At 43.8% G+C, this 15,509-nt stretch overlaps 1 protein-coding gene across 3 annotated transcripts in view; it reads right to left on the reverse strand.

The window, feature by feature from the left end:
* The window catches only part of nsg2 (neuronal vesicle trafficking associated 2), a 35,508-nt gene that overhangs the window by 7,984 nt on the left and 12,015 nt on the right, over positions 1-15,509 (reverse strand). For all 3 annotated transcript variants that reach the window (XM_024432553.2, XM_024432554.1, XM_024432552.1), the window contains exon 3: positions 14,408-14,524. In XM_024432553.2, coding sequence (XP_024288321.1) covers positions 14,408-14,524 — 117 coding nt within the window. The remainder of the gene's footprint in view (positions 1-14,407; positions 14,525-15,509) is intronic.

Here is a 15,509-nt window from a genome sequence, read left to right on the forward strand (position 1 = left end):
CAAACAGGCTAACTAACCTCCAGACAAGCTTCAATGCCACACAACTCTCCTTCTGTGGCCTCCAACTGCTCTTAAATGCAAGTAAAACTAAATGCATGCTCTTCAACCGATTGCTGCCCGCACCTACCACCCGTCCAGCATCACTACTCTGGACGGTTCTGACTTAGAATATGTGGACAACTACAGATACCTAGCTGTCTGGCTAGACTGTAAACTCTCCTTCCAGACTCACATTAAGCATCTCTAATCCACAATTAAATCTAGAATTGGCTTCCTATTTCGCAACAAAGCATCTTTCACTCATGCTGCCAAACATACCCTCATATAACTGACCATCCTACCCATCCTCGACTTCGGCGATATAATTTACAAAATAGCCTCCAACACTCTACTCAACAAATTGGATGCAGTCTATCACAGTGCCATTCGTTTTGTCACCAAAGCCCCATATACTACCCACCGATGTCACCTGTACGCTTTCGTTGGCTGGCCCTTGCTTCATACTCGTCGCCAAATCCACTGGCTCCAGGTCAAGTCTTTGCTAGGTAAAGCCCCGCCTTATCTCAGCTCACTGGTCACCATAGCAGCACCCACCCGTAGCACTCGCTCCAGCAGGTATATCTCACTGGTCACCCCCAAAGCCAATTCCTCCTTTGACCGCCTTTCCTTCCAGTTCTCTGCTGCCAATGATTGGAACAAACTTTAATAATCACTGAAGGTGGAGACTCATATCTTCCTCACTAGCTTTAAGCACCAGCTGTCAGAGCAGCTCACAGATCACTGCACATAGCCCATCTATAAATAGCCCATCTAACTACCTCATCCCCATACTGTATTTATTTATCTTGCTCCATTGCACCCCAGTATCTCTACTTGCACATTCATCTTCTGCACATCTACCATTCCAGTGTTTAATTGCTATATTGTAATTACTTCGCCACCATGCCCTATTTATTGCCTTACCTCCCTTATCTTACCTCATTTGCACACACTGTCTATAGACTTTTTTTCCTACTGTATTATTGACTGTATATTTGTTTATTCCATGTGTAACTCTGTGTTGTTGTATGTGTCAAACTGCTTTGCTTTATCTTGGCCGGGTCGCAGTTGTAAATGAGAATTTGTTCTCAACTATCTGACCTGGTTAAATAAAGGTGAAATATATATATTTAAATAGAGTTGGTTGAGAGAGGTCTTAGTGCCAGCTTCATTCTGTGGTGGTAAATTGACAGCTAGGAACTATATAAATGAGAACTCTCTTGGTAGATAGTGTGGTCTACAGTTTATCATAAGGTACTCTACCTCAGGCAAGCAATACCTCGAGACTTCTTTAATATTAGACATTGAGCAACAGCTGTTGACAAATAAACACACACACCCCCCACCTCTCGTCTTACCAGAGGTAGCGTCTCTGTTCTGCCAGTGCATGGAAAATCCTGCTAGCTCTATATTGTCCGTATCTTCGTTCAGCCACGTCTCGGTATAACATAAGATGTTCGTTTTTTTCTTCACGCAAAAGGTGGGAATCTGGGCCTGTTCCGGTGAAAGCAGGATATCCTTATGATGTCCAGAAGTTATTTTCGGTCACAAAAGACTGTAGCAGCAACTTTATGTACACAATAAGTAAAAAAATAAATTATACAAAACGCAAAAAAACTAACAAAACAGCACAATTGGTTGGGAGAATGTAAAACATCTGCCATGCTCTTCGGCGCCATCTTCTGGACAGCAGACTCTTGTCTCACAACGTACCCAAACCAGCTGTGCGCAAATGTATTTTGTCCCCCCACACAAAACGCGTTCAAGACACGCAGGTTAAATTTCAAAACAAACTCTGAACCAATTACATTAATTTGGGGACAGGTCGAAAAGCATTAAACATTTATGGCATTTTAGCTAGCTAGCTTGCAGTTCCTAGTTAATTTGTCTTATTTAGCTAGCTTGCTGATGATAGCTAATTTGTCCTAGGATATAAACATTGAGTTTTTATTTTACCTGAAATGCACAAGGTCCTCTACGCCGACAATTAATCCACCTATAAAACGGTCAACCGAATCGTTTCTAGTCATCTCTCCTCCTTCCGGGCTTTTTCTTCTTTGCACTTTATATGGCGATTGTCATCTCAGTTACCACGACGACCGACCAAACTCAGTTCATCTTCCAATCACCCACGTGGGTATAACCAATGAGGAGATGGCACATGGGTACCTGCTTCTATAAACCAATGAGGAGATGGGAGAGGCAGAATTTGCACCGCGATCAGCATCACAAAAAGAACCGACTTCTATTTTAGCCCTTGGCAACGCAGACGCTCGCGAGCAGTGTGGGTGCAATAATTGAGTAACGTACATGTTTAAATTTGTTTTGCGAATCGAGTGGTGTGGTCAGCATGTCAATGGGCTACTATTATGGTATTAAAGAAAGTCATTACACAGCCATATTAACAGAGAAAACATTTATTATCAATTCAGGAGAATAAGCCATTTAATGAGGCGACCAGTTCAGGAGTGGGTGTAATTAATGATCAGATTCAGAACATGACATCGAAACCAGTCCAATAATGTTAATGAACAGTAACACATACCCGTGTTTAAAATCAAAGAAAAAAAACAATCATTAGGATTTGGTCATCATAATTACCATATGAATAGCTTCACAACCTTGAAACGGTGTATATTTTTAACTAGTTCAATAAAATGTAATATGAATGTCAGAATTAATTAACAATAATAATTAACATACTGAACAATAACTAATTTATCTGTTTAGTTATTGCGTGTGTGTGTGGCCTATCAGTGGGAATCCTGGGGGTGTTTCTTCAGTTTGATAAGTTTATTGATGTCTGGGCTGATGGTTGACAGGGCAACTCGGAGGTCATGCTTGCTGTCCAGTTTGTTTCTGCTTTGTGCCGCTGTGCGCTTTGTTGATCAGATTCTCAATCTCGAAATCAGCATTGGGGAAACATGTCAATCCTCCTGTTGGAAATATGATTTGCCCAAACGGTAAGCTTCATCTTGAAGGCATCCACGTTGTCCATCTGTTCAAATTGATTGTGCCCCCATCCCTTGCTTTGACACATTGAGCGAATTCAGATTCTTTAAAAAATCCGCCAGGTAGTCAACCTTCGTGAACTACTCCTCTCAATCGAAATGGTCAGCCCGAGGTGGGTATGTGAAGTGGGTATGTGTGGGTATGAAGTGGGTATGTGTGGGGTGAGAACGTTATTGTTTTGGTCAGTGAGTATGTGCAGCACGAAAACCCTCTGAGTCCGAACGTAGCTAGCCATTTCATCACTGTGGACGTTCTGCACGTGCAAAATCAGCAACAATAAGCCGTACAGCGCACGCACGCCTGTGTGTAGCAGTAACGTTCTGTAAAGTCAGCAACAATAAGCGGTGCGGCGGTATCCTTTCAAAATAAATGTTGAGGTGCGGCGGTTACCGTTCAAAATAAAATCTATTTTTTATATATTCTTGCACAAGTCTTGCGACCCCTTCAAATCATTGACCCTCCAGTTGAGAATCACTGTTCTAGAGTACACTACAACATTCTATAGTAAGTACTACACATGATCAAGGGATACTACAGTGTGTAGTATACTATACAAGGGGAGGGTCTAATCCTGAATGCTGATGGGTTAAAACCGTATTCCAGTCAGTTTTTATTCCAGAAATTACCACCGGCTAAATCTATGACGTTGAAATGCTTATTTACTCTGTTCCATCTGACTGCGCAATCCACTGTCTCATCAGCCCAGCCAGGCAATTTATGAACTATAAAAAAAAAAAAGTCTTTACATTATCTCACATTTCTTTTAGACTAACATTTAGTTTTCAACAGTGGAGATTTATATAAACCTTGCTGTATGTCTCTCCGAAATTTGCAACATTGTTTCAATATTCAAATTCGATCACCAGCTGTCCCATAGTAATGAATGTGTCAGGAGTCAGGAGTCGGTATGAGACCGATAAGCAAGCAGCTTTTCTCAGCCAGTCGAAATTATGAATTAGCATCATTTTTATGGATATATACAAAGAACTATCAATAGAAAACATGTAAACGAAACAAAGTGCAGCTAGTTTGCAGTCTTTCCAGCTTCAGTTTGAAGTGATTGTGTTAGCTGTGTTGTTGGCTAGCTCCTCTGAACAACAGTGTCCTGACGAATGAGCACATTTTCTGCGCCAGGCGAAATCACACATCATTAGCTCATTGTTTTGGATGTATCCAAATAAATGTCACTAGAAAGCAGCTTAAACAAACGCAAATGCAGCTACTTTGCTGTTAATCTGGCTGCAATGTTTGATGTGACTGTAAATTAGCCGTAGTTGGCTACCTAGCAAGCAAGGGATAAGAATGTTGCCAGCCAGTATGGCAATGGAACATTTAGAACGAAAGACTGGGCCGCATCCCTAGATACAGAACAACACTGAACGACTGGGTCGCTTCTCTGGCAACCGAACTGGTATAACGAACGACCAGCCGGGTTGGGTAGCAACCCTAGATTTGTGTCAGGACTATATCTTGTGGAAGGATGAAAAAGTATAAATAAATGAATATGAAATATGAAAATATGCCAATCATTATTTAAATATGTTGGTAACCTGTTGTATAAAAAGGTTGACTTAGTCTCGGGCCTAACAACACCCGTGCCAATATATCCTCCAAACACCGGCTTCTTGGGCATTATCACTTAATTATTCTACAGAATTCTGGAGGAAGTACTGTAGTATTCTTCAGTAAACTGTAGTATTTTTTCGTGTGGTTATTGGCAGATGTGTGCTCCACGCTGACACTGGGTTAGTTGAGAATAGGATGACCTCTATTTTGCCTGGACTTGCTTGGACTGTAATGGGGATTACATTGGTGTGCAGTGACAGATGACCCTGTGCCATCAAATTGGCCCATTTGAAGTGCTGGTATTATTTCACTGGGATAGTCAGGTGTCTGGTATCTGTACCGCCATGACACCGTTTGTTTTGATCTGTATTTTGATTAAATACACACGGTTTCATTTTCGAAAGCTTTTTTCCGGCTAGTGGCAATGCCAAAGTGTATTTGTCCTTGTGCCAATTGTGGGCCTACATGAACATTCCCTTAGCACTTAACTCTTCAATGAGGTCAGGGAGGGACGTCATCAAATGAGGTCAAATTTGCCCCGAACATTGCAGCTCTAGTCTAGTTAGTGCAGACAGACATAGGCGAGACATTAGACCATCTGCTCGCCTCTCCTATGCCAGCACTGTTTCTCCGCCTGCATGTTAGTTTATTACTTTGCCCTGCTGCTGAGGCTCAAGGTTGATGTTTCTACTGCTGTTGTTGTTGTCGGCGTCATAATCTGACGTCAGTATAATCCATATAGACGTAGGCTCATAATCCCCCAGCAGCAGTGGGATTTATTCACTGGCTAAACATCCCTGGAGTGCAGCAGGGTGGATGTGTTAAGGTGCTACAGTAACAATACAGTCAGAGTGGTACAGTACAGAGAGGGTGTGTTCTTCAGCTGGCCACGTTGAGGAAACAAAAGACAATCCAAACAGATTAAGGAGTCAGACGTGATTGTGTCGCTCTCCCTGAGCTGAGCCCCACTGCAGATGTCCATACTGTGGATGGCTGGACATCTCAATGACTCCGTTAAACGCCCACAACAACTGCTTGTTTTAATTTTCTCACTCCCTTCTGTCTATCACCCCTAATCTCCTCTCCCCCACATGTTGTTCAGCAGTTCACTGAATCATCTGTGGCTTTTTGTGTAATTAGTTGCTGTTCAAATCTTGATTTATTGTAGGTTCCGAATGCAGGGGAAAATGTCAGCATATGGCTGCTATGTTTCTTCAGCACCATTTCTGTCACCATCAGACATATGGTTTTGCTATACAAGTGTCAGTTTTATCTACCCTTTCCTTCCTAACGCTCGCCCAGCCTTGTAATTCCAGTCTCCATCCCGTATGCTGTTAGAACGCCACCCTCACAGCAAGACCACTTTCCCAGCCATATGTTAGAGCGAAAACTCTTACAGTCGCTCCAGGGGGGAGATAGTGAGAGGCAGAGAGAAAGCTAGAGAGAATCTGTTCTTCTTCCTCTAGGACCAGGTTGGTGCTGACAGAACAATGGGAAGATAAGTCCTAAGTAAATCAATAGGCCCCTGATTGAGGAATAAAGGCCCATTGTCTGTGTGTCATATTCTTATTATGAGCCAGGCACAGAAAATAAACCATTTTCTTCTATTGTAAGCTAAATAACACGAAGAAAATCATCTTCGTCTGCCATTTTCACGACAATGACCAGATAACTGCATCTCCGAGTCTAAGGCTTCGTAAAATGGAGGGAGCTTTGTAAGACTGAGGGAACTACAACTGTCTTTTTTTTTCTTTTCTAGGATGTAATCATCTTAGATTTCCTGCCAATGCTCTTATAAAATGGTTTCAGAGGAGTGAGCAACATGGCAACCTGCAGGGGAATGCCCACTAGGGCATGGTACTGTAGTAGCTGAGGAAGGGAAGAGGAGGAGTGTCGCACAGGAGACGTGCCAGGGGAGAATGGATGTCCCATGCGGGTTGATTATCCTGTGGAGGTAACAATGTCTAGAACAACCACAAAGTACAAACATATTCTCTCTTGTTGAGATGTCATCTGACTCTCGGGTCAGCTCTAAACAGCCGCACGTACATCTTCAATGCAACAAAATCAGATTTCTGTACAGTACAATCTGTATGACAACTATGATACCGACAGTCAGGTCCATAATTATTGGCACCCTTGATAAAGATGAGCAAAAAAGGCTGTATACAAAACAATATACAAATACTGAGCTATAATGTATGCTCCAAGAAATGTGGAAATTATTATTTTATACTAATACAATTGCTCAGAGAAAGAGATTTTGTTTAACAAGTAAACAAATCTAAATACTGTAGCACCCCTTGCGAGGATAACGACACTGAGCCTTTTCTAAATTGTTTTATGAGTTGGCGAACACATTGGGAGGGATCTTAGACCATTGCTCCACACAGAAACTTTCCAGATCCTCGATATACTTCATCTGCTCTTATGGACTGCCCTCTTCAATTCAAAGGTTTTCTATGGGGTTCAACTCCAGAGACTGAGATGGTCATTGCAAAATGATAATTTTGTAGATTTGATTAGTGCTTGCGGTTATTGTCTTGCTGGAAGATCCACTTGCGGCCAAGTGTCAGCCTCCTGGCAGAGGCAACCAGGTTTTGGGCTAAAATGCTCGAGTACTTGGTAAAGTTCATGATGCCATTGACCTTAACAAGGGCCCCAGGACAAGTGGAAAGCAAAATAGCCCCATAACATTAAAGGTCCACCATAATATTTTACCGTAGGTATGAGTTACTTATCTGCATGCGCTTCTGTTTTTCAATACCAAACCCACCACTGGTGTGCGTGGCAAAAGAGCTCTAATTTCATGTCATCTGACCACAGCACCGCTTCCAATTCCAATTCGAAATGTAATTCCAATTCAAATTCAAATCCAAAGGCAGTGCTATGATCAGATGAAAATGCACACCAGTGGTGGGTTTGGTAAAAAGAGAAGAATATGCAGAAAAGTACCTCATAACTTGCATCTACAGGTCCTGTTCTCCAATGTCATAAAACATTCTTAGAAAAAGGCTCGGTGTCGTTATCCTCGCTAGGGGAGGATGCTAGAGTATTGAAAACGGGTGACAATAACATTGTCCCCAATCTTTTTTGTATTTTTTTGTATTACTTGTTAAACTAAATCTCGTTCTCTATTCTAAGAGTATAAAATAATATAATTTCCCAATTTTCCGAGCATACAATATAGCTCAGTACTTTGTGTTATTTATTTTATACAGTCTTTTTTGGTCATCTTTATCAAGGGTGCCAATAATTATGGACCTGACTGTATGTGCATAATGATCAACACACAATTACACTGACACACAAATGCCAATAGAATGCCACTTATCCATTAGAGAAAGGAAGCAGTGTCATGTTCAGTATGAGTTCATTTCTCATTATGTTAATGTTTCCCAATTAGGACAGGTCTCTCAGGAGATAGAACTTCAAGGGTGTGAAGGAACACACTGCCATGTCTAATAAGGACAGTCCCTGGCTCAAGATTATGAACTTAGGGACACGATCTCGATTTTTATTAGGGATAACACTCGGAAGACTTACTGTAGTGGCATCTATGAATATCAGCATGCACAGAGAAGAGGACGTGGAGTAAACCTCAGAGACCGGAGCTGAGCCTCATCTTCTTCCTGGCAGCATGGCACTCATTCAAAACGAGTGATGGCATTTTTTCTTCTTTTTTTTTTTTGCGATTAAATGAGTGGAATCCTGGCCATCTACCTGTTCTGAGTAAACACACCACTAATGAGGTTCAGAGGATATGCAAACAAAACCAATTTGATTAGCTAATAAGCAAGCATGTCAGAGACATAACGTTGCTGAGGAGAAAGGGGAGATATTAATGCTGATGTGTTCGGGGCTCGGGAAATCTACCCGACAACACCCCATAGGCTTGGTAAAGAACAACTAAACAGTCCTCAAACCTCCTCTTTTAACATCCCTTAGACATTAATATCTTCGGGTCACTCAGTCTCCAGCGTCTCACACACACACACACACACACCTCGTATGTGCTAGATGTAGGGAGAGGAGGAGCAGCTTGATGAGGAGATGAAGAGAGTTCCACATGGCCCTATGTGGACCCTGCCTGCCTGGCTGTGTGCTACCAAGTGCTTAGTTAATTGTACCTAATGCCTACTCCACTGAGTCACTGTCTGAGAGCATCATCGGCGGCACAACAACAAGGCTGGTGCTCCTGGGCAGTGGCTCCCCCGCCACGGTGCCAAGGGATCCTCAGGCCAGTTGGCCGAAATGTAATGATGTACATTACAGAGAGAAAGAGCAGAGATAGAGAGTAGAGGAGAAAGACGAACAGATATAAATCTAGAGAGATGGAGAGCCCAGCGAGTGTCATACTGTAATAACACACAGAGAGAATTGGGGAGGCGAGAGAGAGAGAAAAACAAAACCTGTTCTGTATCTGGAGCCACTAATTGATCCCCAAGCTCACCTTGCCAGGCCAGGAATGGAGGCCCCCTGAAGGTAGGTGCCCCGGGGCGCCAAATGCCGTAGTCTGATGGAGGAGAGCGCTCTGACAGAGCACAGCAGTCTATGAGAGTCCCACTGTTTTCGTCATGGTCTCACAACATGCACAGTGCTTATGGAAAGTGTCAGTCACACTAACCAGAAACAAACCACAGCATCCCTGACATGGACTGCTTGGATCACAAATAAGATACCTATATGCTACTTCCTCAATGTGAGCATCGTTCTATTCCCACATCATGGTAGATCAAATGTTCCAATCACTTCTGCAGGGAGTGAAAAACATGACAGAATGTAAACCTGGTAGAGTTGACGGAAAATTTAACTCATCCTGAAACTTTATACAGAATGTGTAATCATTAGGGACAAAGTTCATTGGATTTAATATTAGCTCTATATTCAGATGTAATGATTGTGAGGTATTGGAGGCAGCTGAGAGGTGGGATTAATCAGTGTTAGAACAGAGAAAAAGCCATCTGGCTCTATAAATCATCTCAGGCATTGTTCACACAAAAGCCCTTGTCCCCCATGGCACCTCAAATACGCTGTCCTTTTTGAAATGACAAATCACAAAAAGAAATTGCCCCTTTGGCGCACACACTACTAACCGTCTTTTGTTGTTATTTTTGGTCCAATGGAACAGTGAATAGGAGTCATAAATTAGCATATCGTATTTCCCATCTGTAGCCTGTTTGTATATGTGTGAGTGGCAATAATGGGGAAAGCAATTCATTGTAACACTTTCTCCACATGCTCAATCTTAGCTATCAAACAATGCCTCCTATCTACTCATGCCATAACCATTAAAAGTTTAACCTCCCCATGCAATGCCATGTTGATCCAATCAATGGCCAGCATTCACCATGAAGGTGTCTCTAATTGGCTACCACTAGGACCTGGCAGTGTTTCCATGGCTACAGGGTGAGTGGGTCAGAGGGTGAGTGTTTGTATTTACTCGCTGGTCTGCAGCACTCCTACTGTGCAAGTGACAGACTGACAAAATTGTAGAGGACTGGTGGTTGCTGCTGGCCAGAGGCCATAACATAGCTACTGACTGTATCAAAGGCTGATTCATACTGGCCATTGACATGCCTCAGTTGTGTGGCAGAGCTGAGGAAAGCATGTTAGTCAAATATGCACGTTGGGGACGCTGTGAGCTAGTGCATTACTTATTGTCAGTCTGAAGGGCTGTCTGAATACAGGGAGAATAGCCTCTGTTACATTCCCCAGTGTCTGTGTTGTTGTGAGTTTGTGTATATGTATGTGCGTATTTCAGGAAATGGCTTCCTGGATTCCAAAGCAGCTGATTGGTCGGCCCATCACTAATTGGAGCTCTGACCCCACCCTCTCGTCAGGGGATACAGCTGTCTACAATTACCGACTCCTTCTGCAGCTTGAAAAGCGAGTGTTCCTTTGTTTCGAGAGAGAGTGTCTTTGTATGTCCTGTGTTTTGTAGCCACTCCTGTAGAGGTACACCATAGTACCTAGTGTTTTTGGTTTATTCAAATTGTTCACTAAGTTTGGTGAATTATTTTGTTTAATTTATTCCCGGGGAAGGCACCTTGGGAGTGTTTAGGCAAGAGGACTGCTAGCATACATATACCCATAGTATTTACTATGTCTATGCACACTAGGTAAGACCTGGGCGGACCACCCCCTGTATTTTGGTTAGCGCGCGAGGTTGTGCTAAGAATAGGTAACCAGTGGGTAGGTAGGAGAGGAACTTTATTTTTTACTTCCTTTGCTTTGGTTCCATCCAGCCCCTTTTCCCCACCTTACCGTGTGAAGGAAGAATAAATTCCCTGTAAACTGTAATATTCTCTGTCATCCTTACCCACACCTACAATCACATACTTTTTTTTCACTCCCCAGGGAGTTGAGTTGTAGCAGCGTGTTGCGTTCCCCCCTCCTAGAGGCGTACGTAACAACCTCTACATGGAAATGATACGTTTCTTTGTAACATATTTAGAGTTCCACAGAGAATCCATGTAAATCAATGTGATGCCTCACAATCCAAAACATACACTCACTGGTCAGTTAATTAGGTCCACCACCACGTTGAGTTACGGTGGCCGTGACTTGCTATATAAAGCAGGCAGACAAACATCAAGGCATTCAGTAACTGTTCGATTGAATGTTAGAATTAGCAAAACAAGTAACCTAAGCGACCTTGAGCGTGGTATGATCGTCAGTGTCAGGCGTGCCGGATCCAGTAACTCAGGGTTTTTCACTAACGACAGTGTCTAGGGTTTACCAAGAATGGTGCGACAAACAAGAAACATCCAGTCAGCGGCAGTCCTGTAGGGCAGAAAAAGCTTGTTGATGAGAGAGGTCGAAGGAGAATGGCAAGAATTGTGCAAGCTAACAGGCGGGCCACAAACAGACAAATAACAGAGCAGTACAACAGTGGTGTGCAGAACGGCATCTCGGGAACGCACAACTTGCCAATCCTTTTCATGGATGGGCAATTGCAGCAGACGACCACACCGGGTTCCACTCCTATCAACTAAAAACAAGAAGAAGCAGCTCCAGTGGACATGCGATCACCAACACTGGGCAATTGAGGAGTGGCAAAACATTGCCTAGTCCGACGTATCCCGGTTCCTGTTGCGTCATGCTGATGAGTCAGGATTTGGCATAAGCAGCATGAGTCCATGGACCCATCCTGCCTGGTGTCAACGGTACAGGCTGGTGGCGTAATGGTGTGGGGAATGTTTTCCTGGTACACATTAGGTCCCTTGATACCAATTGAGCGACAAACGTTTCCAACCCCTTGTAGAACACATGCCAAAGAATTCAGGCTGTTCTGGAGGCAAAGGAGTGTACCACCCGGTACTAGATGAGTCTACCTAAAAAAACTGACCGGTGAGTGTACGTTGTCTCTTAATAAAGAGAACACCCACACCTGCACAAACAGTTTTTATAAATTGCGCTGCTTCGCATTGTATCCCGACTCTCTACTCCATCTCTCTCGGTGTCCACTGATAAAATGGCAGACAAAACAGCATCGGGGTCTAAACTAGCAGTATTGTTGAATATGTGGAGATCTCTCTGCAAGCCGAGACACCCAGCCAGCGCCTGTCCTTCATTCTCATTCTGCAGCCTGCCGGCTTCTCTAGAGGACGAGTCCCTTGACAGAGAGAGAGGCATCTCAGCTCAGATCTCTGCACTTTCAAGTCATTTTCTCTCTCCTCATGTGCACATGGGAAGAGCCTAGCTAGTGTTGCAGATGAACCAATTTTCCTGTGTGCGCGCATGTGTGCGTGCCTAACAAAAAATGACAAAATAATCACACACAGAACATTCTGTATGGCAGCATTATCCAACTGAAACAACTGTGTAGGTCACATGCTGTTTGTAGAACATCCGTGACCTCCAACCTGTTAGAACACGAACACTTCGGTGGAGTGGAGCATTACTTGCGACAGGCCTTTTTATCTTCAGATTTAGATTTCCTCAGAAGATAATTATAGGATAATTGCTTTGGATGAGTCTCTCTGGTTGTGTGGTGTGGGCAGGACTCTGGACGTGGCTGCTGCTGTGTGCTCTACTTGGCAGGTTGTGTGTGTCAAACATCCTGCCTCCCTGCCTGGAAAGAAAAGAGAGAGCAATAACCTGCACTCCGAGCCCCAGCAGCCTGCTTAAACCCCGTCCACCTATCCATCCACCCACTCATCCATCCATCCCTCAATCCGCCTCCCCACTTTAATTGAGTCCTTCTAATTCCCCCTTTTATTTCGACATGATATGTTAATATGTTCCGCTTTGCTGCATCAGATACCAAGAGACCTCCGTCTTCTTTTGTTTTGTGTGTTTAATGAGGGAGAACGTTCCTCCCCTGTTTCCCGGATAAAGTAACTAGGGGGAATTTGGCTGCGCTCATCAGGGAGCAATCGCACGGAGAACTTCATCCATCAACACAATCTGCACAGCTTTGGAGGGGATGTGCGAGCTTTCGACACAGATCCGTGTCTCTCTCCTCAGTCAGCGCTGGGCCAGGTTCATCAGTCACGCAAGGCAGGCAGCCCACCCCAAAAGTCCCTACAGCACACAAATCAGGCTGAGTAAAAAAAAAAGTCTCATTTGAATTCCCTTCCACCCAACAGAAGTTGATAGCTCACTGCGCCTTGCAGTCTGCAAGGGAGGGCCCTCCTTGTTTCCGGGTCATATGTCTCCGTCTCATCTGCCGGTGTGGGAGGGAAGGCCAGGCATGGTCGATCAAGCCTCTCCACTCTGCCACGGAGGGAGCAAGGCAGAAGATATCCGCCTCTCAGTCAGTCACAACCCCACTCAGACAAGCTTCACAGCCTCTGTTTGTGTTGAATATCTAATTCTCTTTCTTCTCTGCTGGCTCCTCAAATGACCTTAACGGCAAAGCCAAACTTCCCCTCTCTCTGCTCTCCTTTCTCCATCTCACATTAATTATAGTCAAACACTCTGCAGAACTCTCTCTTCCATCAAAATGTAACAGTACCAAATGGTTATAGCCTCACTCTCATCGACTGTATAAGGAATTGCAGCTCTTTGATTTGAGGTGTGGAGGGGACAATGACCACTGCTATTGACATTCATCAAGCAGAGGGTGTGTTAATTATGGATGAGGTCAATCCATTTCACTCTATGCTCTGGGTCTCCACTCACTGTTCGAGACAGAGCTGCTCTGGGTAAGATAGTAGTGCATCTTGGTTTGAATATCATCCTGGAAATCTAATTTGTATGTAAATAATGTGATAAATTCAGATGATACAGACAGAATTTACTCAGGTACTGTGGATCGCACACTGTAATATTCATACAGGCATTCAGTACAAGCTTGCTAGCTCAAGTATTAGAGACTCTCATGAGTTTATGCATGACTTCTGGCTACCATGACAACCAAATTACCATTTTGTTTCCCATAGAGCACCTAAGAAATTAAACTACCATCCGGATCCAATGAAGTTGATGCTTTCCCAAAGATAACTCCTCATCAGGAACGATGGTTATGTGCTTAGGACCAGAATTATAATACTGAAAACGCCAGCCGCAGCCAGGGGGGGCTGGTGGGAGGAGCTATAGGAGGATGGGCTCATTGTAATGGCTGGAATGGAATTCATGGAACTGAGTCAAACATGTGGTTTCCATATGGTTGATGTGTTGGATGCCGTTCCATGAATTCCATTCCAGACATTACAGTGAGCCCATCCTCCTATAGCTCCTCCCACCAGCTTCCTCCGGCAGCAACGTAGCTGTTTAGCACATCTTAGCACTGAGGGAATAGTTGGTACGTCTCAGTGAATGAAGAAATAAACTTCCCTAGTACCTTGATTCTCTCTGATACTCCATCAGTGAAGCTGATGGTGAACTCCTCCACCTTGGGCACCTTCAGCTTGGTTTTCTTCTGGTCCGTTTGGTACTCAGTCCGTGTCTTCACCACCACCTGCAGGGAGAGGAAAACAATACACAGTCAGTCGGTTACAGTGACACAGCACATCATCACTAATGGGTTGGCTGGACTTCGGTTAGACACAGCCATAAGCCATCATACCACAAAGTCTTACTGTTACGTCATCACTGTGTTATATATACAAAAGGGCAAAGGCAGAGAGGAAAACTAAAACCTCTGCCAAGCAACTGTCAGGGGGTGGCTATTTTAGGCACTGTCCCGTATGATGCCCGCCAATCAGAGCCAATCAACTCTCTTTTAACATGATGTAGAAGAACAGAGAGCTGGGTAAGCAGGGGTCTGTCCTAGTAATGTCACTCCGCTATTCTTCACTGAAATTGGCTCAGAATTGCAGTCAAAATACAGAGGGGGAGAGAGAGAGATACAAATGTGCAAGTGTGAGCCTCATTTGGCTGCTTGTATGAATGTTACACCTAAGGTGTCGGCAGAAAGTACTATGCAGTAAATGACTGATGAATTCAGCAGTTTGTACTGCTGGTTCCTTATCACTTCTACAGGCCACTGTACTGTTTCTCTCAGCTATTAGACACTATTCACCTGAACCTCTCTAACTTGACAAAAGCACAGGAACTGAGTGACGCTAGCACTTCCAGTAATGATGGATCAAGGAATATATTTCCAAAATAATTACGCCTTCCACAAACCCCTGGTACCTCCACTCTCCAACTCACAATCTGGAATGAATGGCATTATATTATCCTGAAGTCTCCAAGAGGAGACTCGGCTACTGCAATTACAGCCTCTCCGACTCCCTCCCGATCACTTTGACATTTAATTTTCCCCCCGAATTACCAGGCTGTCTGCACCCATTTTTCTCTCCATGCTCCCCTTTATTATTTGAGAGACCCTGTTATCATTACCACTGTCATTTCATTTCTCATTCATAGATAAAAGCAATGGTTAGGCTACCCTTGGGTGAGGACCTGCAGTTTCCCAGGTAGGTAATTCTAGTCAATGG

This window comes from Oncorhynchus tshawytscha, linkage group LG09, assembly GCF_018296145.1.
Source record: "Oncorhynchus tshawytscha isolate Ot180627B linkage group LG09, Otsh_v2.0, whole genome shotgun sequence".
Lineage (NCBI taxonomy): Eukaryota > Metazoa > Chordata > Actinopteri > Salmoniformes > Salmonidae > Oncorhynchus > Oncorhynchus tshawytscha.